This window comes from Carassius auratus, unplaced genomic scaffold, assembly GCF_003368295.1.
Source record: "Carassius auratus strain Wakin unplaced genomic scaffold, ASM336829v1 scaf_tig00005214, whole genome shotgun sequence".
NCBI lineage: Eukaryota > Metazoa > Chordata > Actinopteri > Cypriniformes > Cyprinidae > Carassius > Carassius auratus.
In genome coordinates, this window is record NW_020523638.1 from 368052 (window position 1) to 392490 (window position 24439).

Below are 24439 nucleotides of genomic sequence, written 5' to 3' on the forward strand. Positions count from 1 at the left end.
ATTCTTACCTGCACTTGGTTCTCTCTCCTCGTTCCTGTATCACCGCACGTGACAGTTCTTACATGTAATCAACAATTTCAATCACAATAATTATGACAATAGGCTGTTACCAATTAAATTAAACCATTATCGTTCTGTATTCCGCAAGTTAGAGTCTTCTCTTATTCATTTTCTATGGCCTTTGAAAGTCTGGAAAACTGTGTCTTCAGCAAACTCTCTGTCTAATGATTAAACTGACACCTGGTCTTCATTGAGCATATTGGTCTCTCTATAGGGTTTAACTGTATTCCCCCTACATAAGCATTTCATTTTTCTTAGTTAATAGGTTGGTTTAGGCAATGATTTGCACTTCAAATGTTAAAAGATAAGGATAAACAGATCCTATCATTTAGTAAATAATAAGGTAAAGCTGGTGTTTACAATCAACATGTTTTAAAAAGAAGACGCAGACACCTCATTCTCATTTGCAAAGCATTTATTTAAAGATAAAATCCCGCAACATAAGCAAGGTCCGTAAAAATATTAATCGTATGAGAACCAAAACGTCACACAAAAGTCTCAGCCACTGATTTCATCTGCACACAAAGACTTTCAGATCAGCATACTATTATTCTACCATTACTACTTCTGCCATATCTTTACAAGAGGAAATATGGCAAATGTCATAAACTATTAGATGCAATAACAATTAGGAAACAGAAAATAGATTAAAGGCTGATAGAGAATTGAGGAGGCCAAATCCATAAGATCAGCTGTTTTTCCTCTGCAAACACAAAAATCAACAGTAATGAGATATTATCAGTCGAACCTGATGAGTGAGTTCAAGAGTAAAACCAAACCAAAACTAATCAACACATTAGAAAACTAGCACACAAATGCAGTATCATTGCTCAGAATAGTTACACTTACACTTAGGCTCGCAGAAGTATGAGATGTACAGGTACTTGAATGTGCCAACACATGGATCCGAGAAGACACTGTTGGAGGCCAATATGGAGCAGCTGTTTTTGCCTTCACATCTGAACAATGATAAAATACTAATTAATGAAAACAGTTATTTTATGATAATTATTAAAGTAATTTTTTACCCTGCTGGAATAAAACTCTTAGACTACACAAATGTTAGCTGGTCCTAGCTGGTTTGTGTTGTTGTTCTTTCAGTAGGGCAAAGATTGAATTACATGTGGAGATTTGTGCATAAACTGACCCACTAGTGACCACTGTCTGTGAATTCAGGGCGTAGCAGTCGGTTTTGGCAAGCTGAGAAGCAGGTCGTCCAGTAGAGCACGTGGTGCTGTCAGTTCGGCCGTAGTTAGCGCTGTGAATGCGTATGACAGTCCCATCATCTGAAAACATTTTACCATTCTGTCATGAACTCTATAATGCCTTTTTAATTAAAACATTCAAGTAAGAACAGAATACCCACCACAGGTCATGGCACTCGTCTCATGTTCACAGACCAAACTTGAACCTACAGTAAACAGAGAGATGTTGTAAAGCAAATAAAAAATGTAAATATAAATGTAAAATAGGCTGAGCAAGTAATGGGGTGTGCAGTATGTACCGTGATCATGACTTTTAAATATTAAGATGGGGCTGGTTTAGTTATGTGCTTTGCCTTCAGAAAAAGAAGTGCACTTAGTAATGAATGTGCACTTGTAGTGTATGTGTGTATGTATTTGCAGATAATTTAATATTAATGAAATAAAAGGCAACTTAACACTCTACAACAAGCTCTTTTAAATAATGCACTTTGTAATGTCAAATTAATAGACTGTTTTCCCTTACAGTTTTTTTTTCTATTGCTAACCATTTGTCCAGTCTGTAGTAACATTTTCAAAACTCTAAACACAATAAGCACAACATGGGTCTGTTGTGACCATACCATTAACACAATTTATGTTGTCTTCACACAATATTCAGTCAGTTAACACATTTACTAAAATCCTTACATTTTCTTTTTACACAAGCATGCCCCATACCAAAATAATGGATCTTTCTTTCTTTTGTTTTTCTCTCTCTCTTTTTTTTGTACAAAAACTTAAACAAAGCATGGCATAAATGAAGACCTAATGTTCCAAACTTTAAATAGTGTAAAGTCTCTACTTCTGCAACATACAGCAGCTTAATAAAGCAGATAAGAATTGTTTTAAATAATATTAATTGAAAAATAGCTGATTTCAATCTTAATTAATAAATCCAAGTCTTATTATTATATTATAAGTATATTATATTCATAATAAATTCTCTTTTAAAAATATGCTTAACTGTGGCATCCAGGGAAGAAATAACGCCTCACTTAAACTTGGATTAATATGCTGTACCAAATAAGGATCTTGTTATAAAAGTATCTTAAATCACAATATTCTAAACACATGATCTGGAAAAACAATTAATGAATTGAGTTGCAAAGGGCATAATAAATACTCACGAACTTCAGATGGGATGCAATAATAAGAGATTGCGAGGTACTTGTATGTGCCAACACAGGGATCAGTAAAGACTGTATGTGTCACAAACACCTCACAGCTTTTCAGACCATTGCAGCTTTACATGTAAAAAAAGTAAGCCTTACATTATTTACTCCATCTTTATCCCGGATAACAAAAATATATTCTTAAAACATTTTCCTGACGTTACCATTAAGCAAATAATTCTGAATGCTTTCTAAATGTTTTTAAATGTTTCTTTGCAATGCAAAAATTACAGAAAACATTAGGAGAACATTTAGCAGTTTATCATGGGAATGTTCATTTTAAATGTTCTTTAAACAAGTAGCCTAATAAATAGAAATGTGTAAATTAAATTTCAATCAGTCAGTTAATCAATATCTTCTATCTATCTATCTATCTATCTATCTATCTATCTATCTATCTATCTATCTATCTATCAATATCTACCTTTTGGACACAGGAGCCAGTGCATTGGGAGAATAGCAGTTGGTGTTTTGGAGCTGTTCGGATGGACGTCCTTCAGAGCAGGTGGTTTTATCTGTACGTCCATAGTTTGCAGTATTTACCTGAATCTTACCATTGTCTGTATGGAGATAGATTAAATACATAAAAAATAGCAGTCCTTAAAGTAATCCATGTGATTCCATTTCTTGAAACAAAGTGAGAGATGTGGAAGAATAGCTTACCACATTTCAAGTAACTGTATCCGCTGTGACAAGTCACACTTATTTCTGGAACAAGTACAGAAAACATTTACACAGAGAAGAAAATTATAAAGAACAGCAATTGGAGGAAGAGAAAGAAAAAGTCCAAACCTGCTGGGATGCAAATGTAGTTGGTGGTGTAGTACTTGTAGGTGCCAAAACATGGATCTTTTGGTGCCAGTCCAACAGTGTTTAACTCACACTCTCTCAGTCCATTACACCTGTTTAAGGACAAAGACATGAATAATATAATGACATACAGGGCTCGACATTAATGTCTCGCTGTCTAGTCTCTGTTTCCCTGGGTGTCCACTAGTGGGCTCACTTCCCCTTAGGCACTTCACTGTAGGCACTAGAATTCATCTAGTCTTGTCCTGTCATCACAGTAATTGCACTCCTGTTAATTGCACCAGGTGCAGTTATTTTATTGTCATTAGCCTCGCTATAAATACCAGTCTTTTCCTGTTGTTTGTATGGAGTCCTTACCCTTCATGTTGCCAGCATTCTCGTCTTCCCGAGATTATCCTTGCCTTCTTGTCCTCAGAGTTCCCGTTCCTTCACTTTCCTATTCCCTCTTTTTGTTTATTTGTTTAGACTGCTTATTTGGTTTTGACCTTGGCTTGTTCGACCACGATTTGGATTATACTAAATTAAGACATCTGCAACTGGATCTCTATCTCTCCCTGTGTCTCTCTGGTACACGATCGTCACAGAAGGACTCCATTGCTTGAGATCCAGCAGTATGTTTTTTGATACTTCCTCCCCAGCCACTGAGCGGGATAGAGGAAATGGTCTTGAGGGTACCCGCCTGGTCATGTTCCGTGGGACCAGGGGAGGTCGCTCAGGAGTGAGTGGTCGAGAGGAGGTCTGGCATCGCTCTCCACTGTGGCCCCCCTTCGACCCTGGGTTCGGATGGGAGCCGCCGTCTCACCATTGTGGATGGAGAGGGGAGAGGAGGCGCAAGTCTGCTGAGCCAGCGCCGCTGCACAAGATGGATGGCCGCCAACCCAGTGCCGCTGCACAGAATGGCCACCGACCCAGCGCCATTGCACAGGATGGTCACCAACCCAGCACCACGAGGCAAGATGGAAGCCAGACCAACACCACAGCACAAGATGGCCGCCAGCTCAGTGCCACGAGGCAAGATGGACGCCAGCCCAGCACCACAGCACAAGATGGCCGCCAGCCCAGAACCACTGCGCAGAATGGCCGCCGGCCCAGCACTACTGCCCATGATGGCCGCAGGTCCAGCGACACTGCACAAAATGGCCGTCAGCCCAGCGCCACGAGGCAAGATGGATGCCAGCACAGTGCCACAGCACAAAGTGGTCACCAGCCCAGCGCCACGGTGCAAGATGGCTGCCAGCTCAGCGCCAACGCCCAAGATGGCCGTTGAGACGTTTTTGGATTATTTCTCCATGCTGTCAAAAATCCTAGAAATTCCCAGGAGTGTTCACGTCACGTCTGCCAGCGTCACGTCAGCCAGCACCGCAGTACAAGATGGCCACCAACCCAGCGCCACTCCACAAGGTGGCCGCCAGCCCAGAGCCACTGCAGAGGATGGCAGCTACAGAGGGCTTTCCTGAGTTGAGTCAGGTTCCCGTTGACTCTCCAGAGTTGAGTCAGGTTCCGGTTGACCTTCCAGAGTTGAGTCATATTCCTGTTGAACCTCCAAAGTCGAGTCAGATGCTCGTGGACCCTCCAGAGTCAGGGTTAGTCACCGTTGACCCTCCAGAGTCAGGGTTAGTCACCTTTGACCTTCCAGAATCAGGGCTAGTCACCTTTGACCTTCCAGAGTCAGGACTAGTCACCATTGACCTTCCAGAGTCAGGGCTAGTTACCGTGGACTTTCCGGAGTCAAGGCTAGTCACCATTGACCTTTCAGAGTCAAGGCTAGTCACCGTTGACCTTTCAGAGTCAAGTCAAGTCACTGGTGATCTTCAAGGACAGAGCCAAGTCACTGGTGATCTTCAAGGACAGAGCCAAGTCACTGGTGATCTTCAAGGACAGAGTCAAGTCACCGGTGATCTTCAAGGACAGAGTCAAGTCACCAGTGATCTTCAAGGACAGAGTCAAGTCACCGGTGATCTTCAGGGACAGAGTCCAGTAACTGGTGATCTTCAAGGACCGAGTCAAGTCACCGGGGTTCCTCATGGGAGAATTCAAGTCACCAGTGATCTTCATGAACAAGGAAACACCATGGGAGTACTAGAGCCTCGTCAAATCTCCTTGTGGATCTACCAGAGCCTCTCTACATCTCTGATGATCTACCAGAGTCTCTCCTCGCTTCTGCGGAACTTCCAGAGCCTCCTCACGTCTAAGTTGAACTCTCTGAGCACCCGACTGATCCTGCTGTGGCCACAGAGGCTTCCCTTAACTTGTTCATGTTTTTTGTTTCAGACTTGCCCAATCAGACTTATCCTCCTGTTTATTCGGCCACATGGCCTTCTGCTCCGCCCTGGGGGGCTTCGTTTTCGACCACACGGATGTGGTGGTCTTCTGCTCTGCCCTGGGGGGCGTCTAGTTCGGATGTGGTGGTCTTCCACTCCGCCCTGGTGGGCGTCACGTGATGTCCTTCTTGGACTTGTGTTTTTGAGTTTGTTTGTTTTTTTGTTTTGTTTTTTCTGTCTGTCTTCCTCCTATGGACCTGGCCCTCCGTCCCTCCCCCTGATCCTCCACCCCCATCCACCACCCTCCTGGACTCCTCGTTTTGTGTTGCACTTCTCTTGTCTCTGTTTTCCTATTGTACCTGGTTCTCTTGTCTCTGTTTCCCCATTCTACTTGGTCCTCTTGTCTCTGTTTTCCCCATTTTATCTGGCCCCCCTTCCCTACTCCTGGTCCTCCACTGCTCCACCTCCCTCCTGGTCTCTTTGTGTTTTGGTCTTCCCTTGGGTTCAGGTGGAGCATCTGGCAGCTGCTCCGTGGAGGAGAGAGTAATGTCACGCTGTCTAGTCTCTGTTTCCCTCACTTCCCCTTAGGCACTTCACTGTAGGCACTAGAATTCATATAGTCTTGTCCTGTCATCACAGTAATTGCACTCCTGTTAATTGCACCAGGTGCAGTCACTTTATTGTCATTAGCCTCCCTATAAATACCAGTCTTTTCCTGTTGTTTGTATGGAGTGATTACCCTTCGTGTTGCCAGCATTCTCGTCTTGGGAGATTATCCTTGCCTTCTCGTCCTCAGAGTTCCCATTCCTTCCCTTTCCTGTTCCCTCTTTTTGTTTATTTGTTAATAATTTCTTAAAAGTGGGACCCGCGGGTTGGAAAAAACCCTGACCCACACATCACTAGTGTGCATGTAATACTATTGGAGTTGTAGTGTCGTAGTGTCACAATGCAATATGGCTTATTTCAGATGCCTTTTTAAAACACTACAATTATTCAACCCACCAAAGTGGCTAGTTGGAGTCTGTGTTACCCACCATGAGCAAAATCCACCTCCATTTGGTGGGTTGGCGGGTGTTAATGTCAAGCCCTCATGACATATATACTACGTAAGCTAGCCTCTGAGTAAGTAACAGAATCATACCTTCTACCTATTATTTTTATTCTACCTATTATTTTTTTTTTGTCTGTAGTCTGTGTTTCAAGCAAAAAAGACAATCAAAAATATCTTACCGTTTGAAGACAGCAGGGACATCTATTGAACAATGAGTATTAGATGTTTCAGATGGTGGTCGTCCAACACTGCAAATTTGGCTGCTTGTGCGGCCACAGGTTGCTGATTGTACACTGATCACCCCAGTATCTGAACAGGAGAAAAACATCATAACATAATGAATTACTGTTAAAACAACAACAATAATAAAAATAGAATACATAATAAATAACTTTAGATTATTGTGACACATCCTACCACAACTGAGGAGCTGGTCAAATCCATCACATGTAACTACAGTCTCTGAAAAATTAAAGAATTATTTTTAACAAGGTGAGATTGATAAACTATAGGGGACAGAACAATAAACTCCAGATACCACATTAGAAAAATACTAAATAATAATGATAATAATAATAACATTCTGGGGACCACTGGATTCTGGGAGTTTTTTTCTGTATTTACTAATTTATTTATTGCAATGTATGTGTTTTTCCATGATCTTACAGATTTTGGTGTAAGTTAATCAATATTTAAATATACAGTTGTCAGGCTATCTTCCCTGTTTTTTGTGTGTTTTACTTCCCATGTGCCATCCTTGTCCTTATTTGATTCTTTCCATTCCTGTCATGATTATTGTGTTTAATTAGTTCCAGGTGTGTCTCGTCATCCCCTCATCAAGTTTTTGTGTATTTATGGTGAGTCCTGTTCTGAGTTTCTCTGTCTGGTATTAAATATTTGTCTAACCCCAGTGCTATGTGTGCTTTTCTGGTGTTCAGTTCAATAAAGTTCTGTTAATTAATCTAGTACATCTCCTCGCTCCAGCACAGTACCCATGCAGACGACAGTCTGTTGTCTGATCTTTCAATTAGATAATTAGGATACTGTAAAACAGGCTTTATAAAGCACCATTGTTTTTCTCCAAATGCTTTTTTGAACTCATATGAAAGTAAAAATTTTTACAATATTGAAGAAAAAAAAACTATAGTTCACAACTCATGCGCAAAGTTCTAAGGAATGTATGCATTTTCATGTTGGTTTTGTGTATTTCATATTACAAACATCATTTATTTGCTCACATATTCATTAAGAAATATTATGTTTTTGGGGAATTGTGCCACATGACATTTTAAAAGCTGAACTAACCTAATAACGCTAATAATACAAATTTAACAAACGCATAGTGACATATTCACGCCACAACCGACTCACACATTAAATCTGGACTTCTTAGTCAAGTAAGCTTTGTTTAACTACTGATTGTTGATCAATACCTGCAGATATCAGCAATCTGGAGTTCAGAAGAACCACTGTAAGAAAACAACAGAAGAGAAATTATTCAAATCCCCATGCAATGCTTATCGTAAAGCCATTCACTCTATTCTCAACTATATACTAACAGAGCTGTTCAAATCTAAATGTGTCTAAAAAGTTTCTAAAAGTGCAACTATACATTAGTGTTCACGTGCATCTCTATTTAATTTGAAGAAAGAAACTTACAGGTAAGCAGGAGGACACTGAGAGGGATCATGGTTCTGTTGTTGCTGTCAAAAGTGTACATGTAGCTTTTGACTAGCTGATCCATATTTATACAGTCTGTTTTCTGATAATTTAATCAGATAAGAATCGGCCTGCAAATGTTTTCATAAACATAATTTAAAAGTAAAGATATCCGTGTAAACAATGTGATGCTGAGCAAACACTTCTTATTTTTATAAGAACTGCCTGGAAAATTTCTTATGTTAGTGCAAATATTTTCACATTCAAATTTGAATTTTGAAAAAAAAGTAAGTATAGTCTAGTTTAGAGTATTTTAAAGAGACTAATTATGTAGAAAATATTAACAATATTTACAGAAAATTGCATTGTTAATATTAAATTAATGATTCTGAACATGTAGTTATTGTATTTTGAATATGTATGTAAAGTTAATGTACACTACACTAAAATATTGATCACTTATTAAGTATTTATCTATAATAATTTATAAAGCATTAATTTATTCCCTTTATTAGTATTATCAGTATTCCCGATGAGAACTGCCACATTTGTCTATATTTCATTTAGCATCGTTTTTCTTTTTCTTTCTCTTTCTCTTTTTTATATCTATATTGGAATATTTTCTATAAATGTCATGTTGTTTATGTCACATATACAGAATTAATTTATTGTCACATGTTATACTCTGATGGTGGTTTTGTAACTCTGTGGACACATGGAGAGACCAAAAACATAATGATCATGTTACATTCTATTGTAGCACCTGTGTAATATCAATACATTTACTGAAACAATTTTTTTAAAGATTTTAAACAGCTCAGATTGGTATCTAACATTTAGTACAGTTATAGGGACTATAGATAAAATACTGCATATTTACAGCTCAGGTGTTTTGTATGTTTAGTATTATCTGTATGCCTTACAGTCACATGCTAGATCTGACAAATATTGAAGTTGATCAATATTTATACAGCTTTATGTTATTGTGAAGCAGTCAAGGTCCAGGAAAGTATGAAAAGCATCATCAGAATAGTCCATCTGCCATCAGTGGTTCAGCCGTAATGTTATGAAGCAACGACAATACTTTTTGTACACAAAGAAAACAAAATAACAAGATTATTCAACAATTCCTCTCCTCTGTGTCTCTCCAAATCAGCGTAGTGCCATTTTGGCAAATCTGAGCTGTACGCAAATGGCGTTCTGTATCAGCCACGCTACAAGGTACATTTTTAAATGTATTTCAATTTGGTTTGAGAGCAAATACTGCATCGGTGCAGTGCTCAGCATACGCTATCTGCATACAGTTCAGATTTGCCAAAATGAAAGTTTTGTTTTTAATTTTGAAAAAATAAGAATTGATTCACATTTGATACTCACACTCTGCTTGTCATCCATCTCTGCTGGTCCTCTAACTCTGTAGGTGATGTTGTCACTAAAAACCAAGGGTCCAAGAAATGCATTCCTAGAATTGTGGTCTTGAAAATGCAGCCTCCAGTTTTGGCAGATGCTTGGCAGAGGCAGATGCTACTCGTAAAAGGGAGCTTATAGTAGATGTCACTTATCAATAAAAATGAATTAGAATTAGAATGTACTACATAATCACATTTCCAATACACTTGTTTGAAAGCTAAAAATAAATACACCAATATTCTGAAATCCATAGGATCAGATGTCAAGATCGTGCTACACCAGAACACAACAGAAATATCACACAATTCACAAAAAAAAAAAAAAGAAATTCATTAAAACTAAAATAAGAGAAAGAGAAATGGTTACACAGATCAGTTCCTATTCAAGCTACAGTTTCCACATGGTGGCTGACTTTCATTTTAACATTCAATGCATATTTTCATATAAGAGATATAAGTTAGTTTCTCAACATGAAATTAAAAAATATGTATGATCCTGGACCACAAAACCAGTATTAAGTCACTGGGGTATATTATTAGAAAAAACATTTTATGCGTCAAAATTATTGATTTTTCTTTAATGCCAAAAATCATTAGGATATTAGTAAAGATCATGTTCCATTAAGATATTTAGTAAATTCCCTGCTGTGAATATTTTTTTTTTTTTTTTACTTATATTTTGATTAGTAATATGTGAAAAATTAAATTGGACAACTTTAAAGGCAATTTTCTCAGTATTTCAATTTTTTTGACCAAAAGTTTGGACACACCTTCTCATTCAAAGAGTTTTCTTTATTTTCATGACTATGAAAATTGTAGAGTCACACTGAAGGCATCAAGGGCTATTTGACCAAGAAGGAGAGTGATGGGGTGCTGCTCCAGATGACCTGGCCTCCACAGTCACCGGACCTGAACCCAATCCAGATGGTTTAGGGGTCAGCTGGACCGCAGACAGGAGGCAAAAGGGACAACAAGTGCTAAGCATCTCTCGGGGAACTCCTTCAAGACTGTTGGAAGACCATTTCAGGTGACTACCTCTTGAAGCTCAAGAGAAAGCCAAGAGTGTGCAAAGCAGTAATCAAAGCAAAAAGTGGCTACTTTGAAGAACCTAGAATATGACATATTTTCAGTTGTTTCACACTTTTTTGTTATGTATATAATTCCATATATAATTCCACACGTGTTCATTCATAGTTTTGATGCCTTCAGTGTGAATCTACAATTTTCATAGTCATGAAAATAAAGAACCCACTTTATATTAGGTGGCCTTAACTACTATGTACTTACATAAAAATAAGTACAATGTTCTTACTGTGTTCATATTGTATTGTAAAACACTTTTGCTGCTATTGAGGTGGGATAGGGGTAAGGTTAGGGAGAGGGTTGGAGGTATGGGTAAGTTTAAGGGTGGGTTAAGGTGTAAAGTATGGGTGAACAGTGTAATTATAAATGTAATTACAGAAATTAAATACAGATGTAATTACATGTATTTTTTTTTTCAATATAAGTACAATGTAAAAACATGTATGTACACAATAAGTACATTGTACTACATTATTAATTAAAATGTAAGTACATAGTAGTTAAGGCCACTTAATATAAAGTGGGTCCGAAAACTCTTTGAATCAGAAGGTGTGTCCAAACTTTTGGTCTGTACTGTATAAATCTCAGTTTCGAAATGTTTACTCAGCTTTCATGCGATGTATAAATCTCAGTGTCGAAGCCTGAAAAAAGTAGCTCACTGCAGATAGACAGTCTTTAGCATGCAGAAACAAATAAAATAAAAATAATTCTGTTCATTTACTCATCTGACCAGACTACCAAAAGTAATCATTTTTGTGCAACTGGAAAAAGTAAACTTGCCTTTTTTATACATAATGAAAGATGATAAAAGTCTAAATGGAGTGACCTGGAATCCTCAAAATTGATTGTATACATGTGAAATCGTGCAGCTCTTCCACTGCAGTTACAGTAGTTCACATTTCCAGAAATAACAGCAATAAGTTTCAACATATATTGGCAAGTTTATGAAGTTCAAAAAGAGCCAAAACTGGATGTATCAAAAAGACATGTTGGAAAACAGGTAGTGAAAGAAACAGGTAAACAGATACATGCAACACTTCATGTAAATGTATTCGTCTAAATAAAGTAGATGATATGTCAAATGTCATGGGTACTACATCAGTTTCCCCATCGAACTATCACACCACAGCTGTTTCCGCCAGCGAAAATGTTGCCCTTCACACAAATGAACGTATACTTTATTAAACGATCATGTTGCTACTTTCATTTGTAAACATATAACAGCGTAGTGTTCATTTCATTAATGAAGACTGTTTATTTCTTAGTTCTCTATGGTGCCACACATGTCTGCTTCAGTGCTTGGCTCTACAATGTTTGTACTGTTTTTGTTCAGTTTTCCTGTTTTTTGTTTTACAAACATGAACATTCAGCAAAACACACCACAAGATCTTTTACCAGATTTCAATTATTCAGACGTTTTACTGAACGTTGTTGTCGGAGGAGCAGCGGCACTGATCAAATGCTACAGGATGTGCAGACGGGGAAAGCGAGCGGGAGCACTTATCAGACTCGGGAAGTGCAGATTTCAAACGTCATTGCCTAGCATCCATCTGGCAAATCTCCACACTCTACCTAATAAAACGGACAAACTCTTTCTGCTCTCTCAGACAAATAAGGATTTCTCACTCTCTGCTCTGTGTTTCACTGAAACCTGGCTGAATTACGCCATACCGGACAGCGCGCTCCATCTGCTGGACTTCCAGCTGTTTAGAGCAGATCGCGACACAGAATCAACAAGTTTCACTTGTTCATTCTGGTGAGTGTTTACATCCCTCCACAAGCACACGTGAGCTCAGCTTAACAGAAACTCGCTGATCAGATCACAGAGACAGAACAACATCACCCAGACTCTGTTTTAATCATTCTTGGGGACATTAATAAAGCCAATCTCTCCCGTGAACTGCCAAAATACAGACAGCATGTTACATGCCCCACCAGAGACAGTAACATATTGGATCACTGTTACACCACGGTAAAGGATGCATATCACTCTGTTGCACAAGCAGCTTTGGGGCTGTCTGATCACTGTCTGGTTCATCTTATACCGACCTACAAGCAGAAACTTCTAAACAATCTGCTAAACCTGTAGTAAAGACTGTGAAGGGACGGACCAGCAAAACAGATTTACAAGTTAGTTTTGACCTCACTGATTGGAGTGTTTTTGAAGCTGCTACCACTGATCTGGACGAACTCACAGAGACTGTGACATCCTATATTAGATTTTGTGAGGATATATGCATTCCAAACATGGCTTATTTAACATTCAACAATGATAAGCCATGGTTTACAGCACAACTCAGACATCTTCGTCAGGCCAAAGAGGATGCCTACATAAATGGATGCCTACAGAAGTCTTGTACAATCAGGCCAGGAACACACTGAACAAAGAGATAAGAGCGTCTAAAAATACCTTTTTAGTAAACTTGTTTTTTTTAGATGTCCTATTATATTTGACTGCTGGGTCCCTGACAAGTGGTGGCGGCGGTGGCATAAAATCCAGTAGGGGGCATAGTTTCCCAAAAATATTTTTTTCTCTACTTCCACCTTTCTTTGCCATTGGATCTTCAAGCTCTATGCTCCCATGCAGCCCCAAAGACTGCCAGTAGAGCAACCAGAAGAAGGGTTTTGTCTTCAGGGAAATCTCCTTATCTTTTATTGAAGCTAAGGGCTCGAGTGGTGGTAGAGATAGAGCCCTCAAAACTAAGGCTAGATCCCACAGTGGCACGGAGGGTGACCATGAAGGACAAAATCTCAGATGTCAGAGTATCTCCCGTCAGCGGAGAGTGAGATAGCAATAAAAACATCTGACAGGTGTGCAGTAACAGTTTCCTCGACGGGGGGCATGCACACATACCCGTGGGCTTCCGCCCCGTCCATGTACGTGAACATGGCCTGTGTGGCAGAGTTGGGTGCGATTGGGGTGCAGCCAACGACTTCACTACGTGCTCGTGTACATCTGGGAAGAATGGGGTTCTTCTCCTCAATGCAGCCTGGCGGCGACTCGACTGGAGGGGCCACGAGTCCAGCTTACTTTTCACAGGCTCGTCAGGTGCGTTCCAAGCGGGGTCCGGCTCTGTTACGGCCTTGCCAAGGACCCCAACGAGCTCCTTCTGGAGGTGTGTAGGGCCCTCTTGGTTGGGGCATTCCGGCTGAGATGCCGAATTCTTTTTGGATGCAGAGAGCGACATGGAGTCGTCTTCCTTGCCAGCTCCGAAGGTGACGAAGTTCACAGCGGAGTTGCCCGAGCCACTCTCCTGGCTCTGAGGGTGCACACTGGCAGCTGGGCGCAGTGGGCACACGTGTCATCCGTGACTGCCACCTCAGCATGGCCGAGGCCCAGGCAGGTGACACAGAACTGGTGAAGGTCAGGCAGGTCAATAGGGCCTGTGCAAATCTGGCATAAGATTTCAGCGAAAGTGGAAAAGGGAGGAGTTCCCATATACTTCAATAGCTGACGTAATGTTGAGTTACTGCCTTGAGAGGGAACCAGTCTTGGTGTTGGAAAACCAGAAGGGATAGTTGCTGTCCAAACTTCCCCCAACAACCTCAGAGAAATGTTCCTGGTACTGGTAAGCCTCCTGGAGAAGGGCCAACCTTTGTGACTGATGCTAATAGTCATAGGAAAGTGCCAATCTGTTATCTGTGTGGTCAAGAGGACCATACAAAACCAATGTGCCCTAAATATACAGCCAAGACAATTCAACTGTTATGCTCCGAGTCCAGAAGGAGAAGCTAAATGGTCACCGCAGATGGCCACTGTGGAGGTGAATGAAAAGGAGCTGCAAGCACTTGTAGATAATGGAAGTGATCAGAACCTGGTGCATTGCAACTATATTCCACCACCACAGCTCAACCTCACAGAGAAGAAGTCCACTTGTTGTGTTCATGGTGATGAAAAACTGTTTCCTATTGCAAGTGTACATTAAAGTGAAGGGGCAAACTTACCTACTTGATGTGGGCGTAGCAGACAATCTACCATTACCTGTGGTTTTGGGCCTCTACCAGGGCTCTTGGACTTGTTGCAGTCAGTACCATCATGTAATATGGTTGTTACCATGCTCAGGCAAGCAAAGGAGAAGGAAGTCAACAGCAGCTTAGTACCCTACCTTTCTTTGAGGAAGATTGAGATTTGAGGAAGTCCCGTCGACAGAAAAGGTTGGAAAATTCAATATAATGCTTCTAAAATACTGGCTGAATCACTTTTTGACTTCTCCCCTGAATTTAAATTGCCTACCAACATTGCTCAGCTTCAGCAGGAGGATGCCAGTCTTGTCCATTACCTGAAAAGAGCAGAAAAAGAGGATTTAGAGACTGCTGATGATGACATAAAGGAAAGGTACTGCTTCCAGCAGGGAATACTCTATCATCAGATTGGGTCGGTGACACAACTGGTGGTACCACTGTGTGTCCGTGAGGTTATTCTCACTCTTGGCCATTCTATTCCTTGGGCTAGCCACCTGGGGAGATGTAAAACCATAGCTAGGATTAGAAAATGCTTCCATTGGCCTGACTTGAACAGAGAAGTTTCCCAATTTTGTATAAGTTGCCCAGACTGTCAAAAAGTCTCTATCCGAGGTCCAGGTTGAGTTTCTCTCCAACCTCTGCCGATTATAGACACTCCGTTTGAACGATTGGGAATTAATCTTTTCGGGCCTGTTGAAAGGAGTTGTTCAGGTAACAGATTTATGCTTGTTCTAACAGACTACACTAAAAGGTATCCTGAAGTGTTCCCAGTAACGTCTATTAAAGCAAAGTATGTGGCGAATTGCTTAGTGCAACTGTTCTCCAGAGATGGGTTTCCTTGTGAAATCTTGACTGATCAAGGAACAAACTTTATGTCTGCCCTTCTGAAACAGATATACAAACTGTGACACATGGGAACAACATTTGCAGCATGTTCAGGAGGTTTTGTAACAGCTCCAGAGGGCTGGTTTGACTGTTAATCCCAGAAAGTGTGCCATTGCAAAGACTGAGACAGAGTACCTGGGGTTTGTTATTGGCAATGGGGTAATACGACCTCAGGTGGAGAAGGTTTGGGCTATTGAAGGGTGTCCCCAGCCACGGACTCGCAAGGAGCTGCGATCATTCCTGGGCATGGCTGGATTCTATAAAAATGAATTCCCAATTTCTCCAGCAGGGTGGCAGCATTCACGGTTATGGTGGGCTCAAAGAATCCCAATCAGCTTAGATAGATCGAAGAAGCGAAAGCCGCAATCCACAATATTAGAACTGCCTGGAGCATGAATCTGTGCTGCATAATCCTGATTCATTCTCCAAATAGATGCTTCGGACAGAGACCTTGGAGCAGTTTTATTGCAGGGTGGCCCTGATGCTCTGCGTCCCATTGCTTTCCTCAGTCACAAGCTTTTACCCAGAGAAGTCCGGTATTCCATCGTGGAAAAGGAATGCCTTGCTGTGAAGTGGGCTTTGGACTCCCTAAAATACTATCTCTTGGGAAGGGAATTTATACTGGAGACTGATCATAAGACTCTACAGTGGCTCCAAAGAATGAAGGACAATAAAAGCTGAATCACTCACTGGTAGGCATGGTAGGCATTCCATGCAACCCTTTCGCTTTACCATACAACATGTGCCTGGCAAAACAAACCTTACAGCGAATTACCTTTCCCGTTGTGCAATTGACATTCCTGAAGGGAGGGAGTATGTGATGGCCCACGATGTGGCCACACATCAGTAAGTGGTAACATATGTGTGCACACACACATACACACACACGCACACACGGGCAAGCATTAATTATTTAAATATTTTCTTTCAATCATTTGATTAATTTATTTTATGAATTTTAACTTTTTTCCATATTTTTAGTAATAAGATACAGACTTGGTTTGCTTTTCATTTATAATACTTTATTAAATATCAGCAGGGCTGTCGCTATTGGGTGAAAGGTGGTGATGATTATAGATAGGGGCCCAAAGCTGAGGGTGGGCCCCTGGCGATCACAACCGCCTGGCTGAGGCCAGCCTAAAAAGACGGTCAGGACAGTTGACAGACCACTGCTGCATGTTGTCACGAAGGCTTATAATTTTCACGTGTTTTTAAGCCTTACCACTTACCAAAGAGCTTAAAGCATTCAAACACAAGACAAGGAAAAGTTGAACTGAGTAGCTGGTTACTCGCGCGCTGTGTTCGGTGCGCATGCAGATAGCCGCGTCTTACAGACCTCACAACACTGAACGGAGCTCTCCTTTGCGAAGTTCTCCATGAAGTTCTTCCTGCACCTGAACAAATGAAGACAAATCACAGTATAAACAAACAGAAATGCCCAATTAAGCATCCGTGGTGTTCTGGTTTTCAAGGCTCACGCAGAGAAAGGCATCTCAAAACACCTGAACACCGAATTTGACAAAATTGGTTATGTCTTAAGTGAAAGTAAACAGTTGAGAAAAAATTTTGATGTGTATTATATTGGATGCGTTCCTTGTCTTAAAGTGACCACGACTATTTTAGCTAATAGCTGCTGTAATGTTAATCCAAGAAAATGAAAGAAAGAAAATCACTCACTGCTCTTGACCAAATTACTTTGTAGTTTTAATAAGAATTAATGCACAGTCAAACCAACAATTAATCATATACCAGGTATAATTTTTGATATATATTTTTTAATAGTAGGTGCAGGACACTATAATTAGTTTATGTGAGTATAGCAAAATAAAGACAACTGTAACATATTATATGCAAAATTTCTTCATACATTGGACTACTAGTGAAATTGCAAAAAAAAAAAAATATAATAAAAAAAATAAACAATTGGGCCCAAAATTGATTCAGACCCTTTGACCTCACCATGTTTTGGTTAAAAATGTTTTCCTGAATTACTAATGCAACCTTTTCACACCACAGACTGAACCAAAATTAAGCATTTCTTGGTAATTGGTCAACAAAGTATTAATAGTTGTGTAAATATTGTCATACTAACAGTTGTCTGAAGTTTTGGTTGATTGTTATTAATTACATACCTTTCTATCAAAGTTATCTGACATTATCAAGATGAATTTGCTCTGACAGTTCAACTCTGAGTTATTGTCATATTTTACCATTTTCTAAACTGTAGCTTTAATGGGGTGACATGGGGAAGTCCAATGCTTATAAAGCGTGTCTGATGATTGTGCCGTGTGTGTGTGTGTGTGTGTGTGTGTGTGTGATTGGTCTCAGGTGCATGGTGTGATTGTTATCAGGTGAATGTGATTGGTGCAACGGAGCATGGGAAATGTAGTCCAGGGTGTACTGTGTAGTGTGAGATTCTATGTTGTGGATGATGACCTCTGGTGGTGAATAGACGGAAGTTCAATGATCGGATCATGACAATAGCATATAAAATAATGTGAGAAATTGTGAAGGTGTCTGAAAATTTTTTGGTTTGAATGTATATTACATTTCTACAGTGAAGACTATGCAGTGCTATTTTAAATTTTTATTATTCGGTTTCTGTCTCTAGACATCTACAAATTAGAAAAAATTTAAACATTGTGTAAATAGCACAAATAAATAAATAGAACGAACACACAATTTAAACACTTTCAAACAGGGCCCACTGTTACAACCTGCACCGGGGCTCCCGCAAACCTCAGCTCTAATAAATGTGTTAGACTGCGTTAAGAACTGCGTTTGCCTGGCTATCAGTGGCTCAAGCCTCTGTTATTAGCGCTAAAATTACGTTTTGGAATTTGCAACGGAAGGTTTGGGATGAGTTGCATGAAAATTAGTTAGTTCAATACCCATGAGATTTCTGGATGGAAACATGTCAAATGTCTTAAAAAATCCTATGAACAACTGATGTGTGATTGAAAATGTGTTTACCTTTTGAAGTAGTTGTGTATGAGTCCCTCAGTTGTCCTCAGTGTAAAAAAAATACATCTGAAATCATACATTCATTGCTTGAAAGGGTTCAGATATGCAAAAGATGCTGGAAAACCTGAGAAAGTAAAGGATCTGGAGGATCATTTAAAAAATAAGATATCAGCACAATAACAGTCAGCAAAATAGTCTAATTATCGTTATCGATAAAATCCTAGAACTCACAGAGATATAACTTTTTGTTAACATTTTCTGGGGGCGCCACTGTTCCTCTGATGCTAATTGGTTGGATTATCTGAACATGTTTCTCCTACACTTTGTTAAAATAAACTTCATTAATAATTGGAAAAAAAACAAACAAAAACAAGCTAGTCAAAGTGATTTAGTAACTGGATAAAAGATAACTTTAGTAATAAGATGGTATTCAAAAACTGTGTTCAAGTTACCTGATTTATGACTGTTCTTTAAATATTAAAAGTCAGGAAAAGTCATGTCAATAATATGTTTATTCTATTCAGATTTCTTGCATCTCTATTATTTTTTTCCCAGTTCAGATGGACTTTATTGACAGGAATTTTTCAAGAACAATTGTTCCCACAACAAAAAAATATATATTTTTCCACATCTTTGAGCAGTATGCAATAACTTATAAACATTTATTTATAATAAATTATAAACATGAATTGGTATGAAGATTTATATAATTATTTTTGTATTGTATGTGTGTGTGCTCTGTGGTCACTAAGATCTTTTGAATAAGAAATGTAAAATTAGAGAGTAGAACATATTCAACTAAATGTTCCTTATTTCATTCATTTTTCTCTCTTAGGAGTCGGAGAAGACATTGTCCATCAAGTTCTTTCTATGTGGTTCACATCATATAAGTTTTTGTGTGTGTTAAAGTTCAACTGTTGTAATATATTATTTTATAAAATATACACAATCTTAAATCTACCCCAGAGTCATCCTTGTGTCTTCCCTCTGTACTTGAAAATGTGGTTAATCTAGTGACTGAAAGACTGTACCATGATTCCTTGTTTATTTTACTTCAGTTATTACATAATGATAGACCCAATGTTTACTCAACATTCCTAGGAACCAGGTTTAATTGTAATAAAGAAAGTAGTATTTGGGTGAAATAAACCTCTAAAACTCTTGAGTAGTTAAAAATGGTTGAAAATAGTGCCGTGGTGGCAGTTTTTTTAGTTCTTCCAAATCTAGGGTCCTGGAAATGCGGTCCTGGGACTGCGGTTTTCTGACTCGGTAGGTGGCGCTGTCACACAAAAAATAGGGTCCTAGAAATATGGTCCTATAACTGCGGTCCTGAAATTGCGGCCTCGGGTATGCAGATGGATAATATTGCCTTTTACAGGCCTCCAGTAAAGGCTTAAAGAGCAACCAATGAAAAGTTCCCAGCATGCCCCTCTCATGAATATTATTAAATACTCACTAACTTTGCGTTATATCATACATATTTATATACATACTCTTTTCATCACATTTAGAAAAACTAACTTAAATGACTTAATATAGGCCAATGACAATATGAAATAAATGTTAAAAAGAAAAGAAAAAAATCGAGTTAGTCACCATCACAAGGACAGCTGTAGCGTGAACATGAACAGATCTCTGTGAACAAGTTGAACTCTAAATGATTCTTCTGAGGAACATTCCTAAATGATGATCGGTTTATCACGAATTTTCGTGAAATGTGCTGCCGCACTGTTACGACATGAGCACATTGACCGTCTGATTTCACTCAGTTAAAAAAAGAAATGTACTCTAAGTAGATATGAGTTGTAAGGTCTAACGTTCAGTGGATAATTATATTTTCAGATTTCTTGTAGGGTGTTATTATATAATCGATATAACATTGTAAGTAATATTTCATGACATCATAAATCGATGGTAAATCCAGCACATATTTGTATCATATCCGTCATTTCCATAGACTGTAAAAGAAAGGTAATTTCCCCGTTACGTCATTACATAGAGACGTTTCCACGTGGCATTTAACATCACGGAGTGGAGTGGTGTTAATGTACATATAGCTGTTCATTGGGTTTTATTCGATGAAGCTTATTAATACGTTTATTGTAATTTCCGAGTCTCAATTTGTTCTGCATTCGGCTCAGAGACAGTCATTAAGAATATAAGAACATCTTCTTTAACAATATATATAGGCTTGAACATGTCTTTGCACAAGTTTCACTGACTTATCGTTTTTCAGCTCAGTACAAATCCGATCCACTCTGGTCTACTGTGAAAAGATCCTATATAAAAAAAAAATCGCAGGTATCGCGAGATCACTGCTCTCGCGAGAGAGACACAGTAGCGTAGCTCATGGTGTTAACATGGCTGCTCCCTGAAAATTCCATGCGGTATTTATTTGATCACAAAAACTTAACTGGGCTATCGTAAACACTCTGTAGTTAATTCTATTGTATAGTTTTAGACCTGGAAGTTAAGTGATAAGTGACGACCCTCCGAAGAAGCCTGCAGAATGCAACACGACGACGTGAGTAAAGCGTGTTAAGAAAAACTCACGAAAACAGCATAACTCTGTATTTACTGACAAACAAACAATACAGATGAATGAAATGTGATTTAGAATAAACAGGACGTGGTTGGATCAATAACAACTGAGAAGTAGTCTTAAAACAATATTCCATAGGTTCTAATGTTTCTGTTTTAGCAATAAAACACTGTCCGCTGTCAGCGTTTAGATTATATTACACTGGTCAACAACAAATGTGATGTTTTGCATATTTTCAACATCTTTGACACTGAATCATCGGTCTTCTACAGGTTATATGGGACCTGATCGGCAATAAAAGTTTTTGTTCCTACAAAGTAAAGTAAGTATATAATACTATAACATTAAACACCACGTTGTTCAGAGTTGTATTTTCTTCTTAAGTGTATGTGGACGAACATGACAACTAACTGTTTGATTTCTTGTCGTCTTGAAGAACAAAAACTCAGCAGTTCTGTAGAAATGAATACAACATCACAGGCCTGTGCAATCGCAGTTCATGTCCTCTCGCCAACAGCCAGTATGCCACTGTGAGAGAGGAGAAGGGTAAGGGTTTACAGCAAACATATTCTCTGCACTCAAGTTTTCCAACAAAACGTCTCCGTATATTAATTTCTTGATCACCTGTCATGTTTCTTCAGGCCTGTGTTATCTCTACATGAAAGTTATTGAGAGAGCAGCCTTCCCTGCTCGCATGTGGGAGAAGGTATGAGAAACCTAATCATTTGTTGTGATTCGCATTGAAATGTTTAATAACTCTCGCTTTAACTCTTTTTCAGGTGAAACTGGATAGAAACTATGCAAAGGCTTTGGAGCAGATCGATGAGAACCTGATCTACTGGCCGAGGTTCATCAGACACAAGTGTAAACAGCGTCTGACGAAGATCACACAGTATCTCATTCGGATCCGCAAACTCACCCTCAAACGACAGTCAGTCTCTTTCTTGTTTGCTGTGATTCGGATTATTTTCTGCATTCTGTGCACTAGTGCTGTGGTAGTTGTATTCAGTAGTTGATTCCATTATGGTTTACTTTTCACATCAATTTAATAAAAAATAAAATTGAAAGTAGCCTTGCTATCACTAAGGGGTTCATTTATTTGACAAGTACAATTAAATTGTAAAATAAATTTACATTTAATATGACCGTTTTCTATTTTAATTTATTTTGAAATGTAATTTATTCCTTTGGTAAAGCTCGTTTTTCAGCACAATTACTCCAGTCTTCAGTGCCACGCGGTCTTTCAGAAATAATTCAGATACGATGATCTGTTGCTCAAGAATATGTATTTTTATTGATGTTAAAACTGTTGTGCTGCTGCTTAATATTTTTGTGGAAACAGACATTTTTTGTGGAAACAGACATATTGTTATGGTTAGGATTGTTTAATGAATAGAAAGTTCAAAAGAACAGCATTTATTTGATATATTTTAATAATACCCAGCTGTCAGTATATAATCTCATGCGTGGTGTTTTTGTTTTGTTTTTTTCTAGGAGGAAGTTGGTTCCACTCAGTAGAAAAGTAGAGAGACGAGAAAAGAGGAGAGAGGTGGGTGATGAACTGCTCATACATGCGTTTCTGAATATAACACTGCCTTTGTGTTTTTTTTGTTTAAGCCTTTATGTAGACCTACTTCTTTTTCTTTTTTGTCTTTTTTTTTTTTTTTTCTTTAAATAACTTATCACTTTGGATCAAATGTAAAGGGGAATTTTTGTGGTATTCACTTTTTTTCTCTCCCTCTCTTACCAACAGGAAAAAGCCCTTATTGCTGCTCAGCTGGAAAATGCCATAGAAAAAGAGCTGCTCGACCGTCTAAAACAAGGAACAGTAAGTGCCTCTTTGGCACATCTCTTTCCTGCTTTTGTATCAGATAAGTGATTTTACATTTTAAAGTTTACATTTTCCTTTGTTTAGTATGGAGACATATACAACTTCCCCATCCACGCCTTTGATAAAGCTATGGAAAAACAGGAAGAGGAGACCGAATCAGAGGAAGAGGAAGATGAAGAAGAGGTATTAACTTTATTTTCATTTCAACTTACGGTTTCCTAAAATATGTCTGTTACAGGGAAAAAAAATGGGGTGAGTATGGTAGGTGGGGTGAGTAAGGTTTTTTTAAAAAATGTATTTGAAAGAAGTCTCGAATGTTCGTCAAAGCTGCATTTATTTGATAAAAATGCAGTTATATGATTTTAGCACAATGTGAATAAAATAACTTGTCTGTTTTTATGTTTTAAGATGCCAAAGCTGAATATTCAGCAGCTATTAATCTTCAGTGTCAAACAATCCTGTAGAATCCCTGAAACTTTAAAATTATTATTTGAATATAATTTTCAGAATAAAAGCGTTTATTTGAAATATAAAATATTTTGTAACATTGTCTTTACTGTCAATTTATGTAATGTTCCTTTGTTGAATATAAAAGTACTAAAGGATCCCAAACTGTTGAACTGTATTGTTTGGTTATTGGATAGATTTTGTGGTAAACTTCTGCAGGGTTAGATTGACCAGGAGAACTTGTTCACACTCTTAGATGGGTTTAATATTAATAATTATTATTATTATTCAAATATTTATTTAGTTTGGTTTGTCTTTCAGGAATCTGGGACTAGAGAATTTGTTGCTGAGGATGAGTTCGAAGAGAGTGATCTCAGTGATTTTGAGGTAATATTTTACAACATGGTTAAAATCTAAATGACCTAGTTTTCTGTCTCGGAGTGAAATTATTTAAATCCTGACCATGCTTTACAGGATATGAACAACCTTAAGGTCAGCAGTGATGAAGAAGAGGACGATGAAGAGGAATCCAGTGAGGAAGAGGAGTCTGAGGAAGAGTTAGAGGAAGAAAAGACCAAGGCCAAATCAAAAGGAAAGGCTCCACTCAAAGGCCCAATCAGGAAAAAACGGGCCTTTGTGGAGATTGAATATGAACAAGAGACTGAACCAGCTCAGAAAAGTAAGGCCACATAGAGACTGAACTGTTGATCACACCAGAGAAACTCTGCTGTGTGTGGAACATTTCCTAATCATGGAACCTGATCTTATAACAACTCACTTCAATAACAAGTGTACACTGGTGTGTGTGTGTGTCTAACACTCCTGTCCAAATCTCTAATGTGGGATTGTTTGTACATCGACTGGTCTCATCTGTACTTATGCTGTTGCAAGCATAAGTGTTTTTTTTTTTTTATTTCCATTGTGTACTTTTGGCTCAACTTTGACCCGTGTTCATATAATAAACTTGATCTGAAATGACATGCATGCATATTAAGTAATGTTTGTTAGTTTGACTGTCTGGTGTTCTGAAGGAAAAAAATATTTTATAGTATTGATGT

The 24439-nt window shown here is 38.7% G+C and overlaps 2 protein-coding genes and 1 non-coding gene across 3 annotated transcripts; 2 read left to right on the forward strand and 1 right to left on the reverse strand.

Moving 5' to 3' along the window:
* Nucleotides 1-459: 459 nt before the first annotated feature.
* Nucleotides 460-8339, reverse strand: LOC113070654 (L-rhamnose-binding lectin CSL2). Its single transcript, XM_026244047.1, has 12 exons — nt 8258-8339; nt 8032-8067; nt 7016-7060; nt 6778-6907; nt 3269-3378; nt 3140-3184; nt 2901-3036; nt 2432-2547; nt 1427-1471; nt 1208-1346; nt 910-1019; nt 460-763 (listed from the first exon to the last, which is right to left on the reverse strand). Coding segments are annotated over exons 1-12 (975 nt in total). The 5' UTR covers nt 8319-8339; the 3' UTR covers nt 460-761.
* An 11882-nt stretch (nt 8340-20221) lies between these two features.
* Nucleotides 20222-20322, forward strand: LOC113070788 (small nucleolar RNA U13). The gene has a single exon (XR_003279992.1). It is a non-coding gene; the product is annotated as a small nucleolar RNA U13 (small nucleolar RNA).
* Nucleotides 20323-20844: 522 nt separating this feature from the next.
* Nucleotides 20845-24361, forward strand: LOC113070688 (protein MAK16 homolog). The gene is made up of 10 exons (XM_026244079.1): nt 20845-21085; nt 21376-21425; nt 21540-21649; nt 21745-21809; nt 21883-22034; nt 22598-22652; nt 22857-22931; nt 23019-23117; nt 23703-23768; nt 23856-24361. The coding sequence occupies exons 1-10, from the start codon at nt 21071-21073 to the stop codon at nt 24072-24074; spliced, it is 906 nt and encodes a 301-aa protein (XP_026099864.1). The 5' UTR covers nt 20845-21070; the 3' UTR covers nt 24075-24361.
* Nucleotides 24362-24439: the final 78 nt, after the last annotated feature.

Bases quoted from the DNA above. Each gene is read 5' to 3' on its own strand.
- LOC113070688 (XM_026244079.1), top strand. The intron at 22,653-22,856 runs GTGGGTGATGAA...TCTTACCAACAG, and splicing joins GACGAGAAAAGAGGAGAGAG to GAAAAAGCCCTTATTGCTGC. The intron at 22,932-23,018 runs GTAAGTGCCTCT...TCCTTTGTTTAG, and splicing joins ACCGTCTAAAACAAGGAACA to TATGGAGACATATACAACTT.
- LOC113070654 (XM_026244047.1), bottom strand. From the start codon at position 8,318: ATGTACACTTTTGACAGCAACAACAGAACCATGATCCCTCTCAGTGTC. The intron at 6,908-7,015 runs GTAGGATGTGTC...TCTCCTGTTCAG, and splicing joins TGACCAGCTCCTCAGTTGTG to ATACTGGGGTGATCAGTGTA. The intron at 3,185-3,268 runs GTTTGGACTTTT...TACTTGTTCCAG, and splicing joins CTACATTTGCATCCCAGCAG to AAATAAGTGTGACTTGTCAC.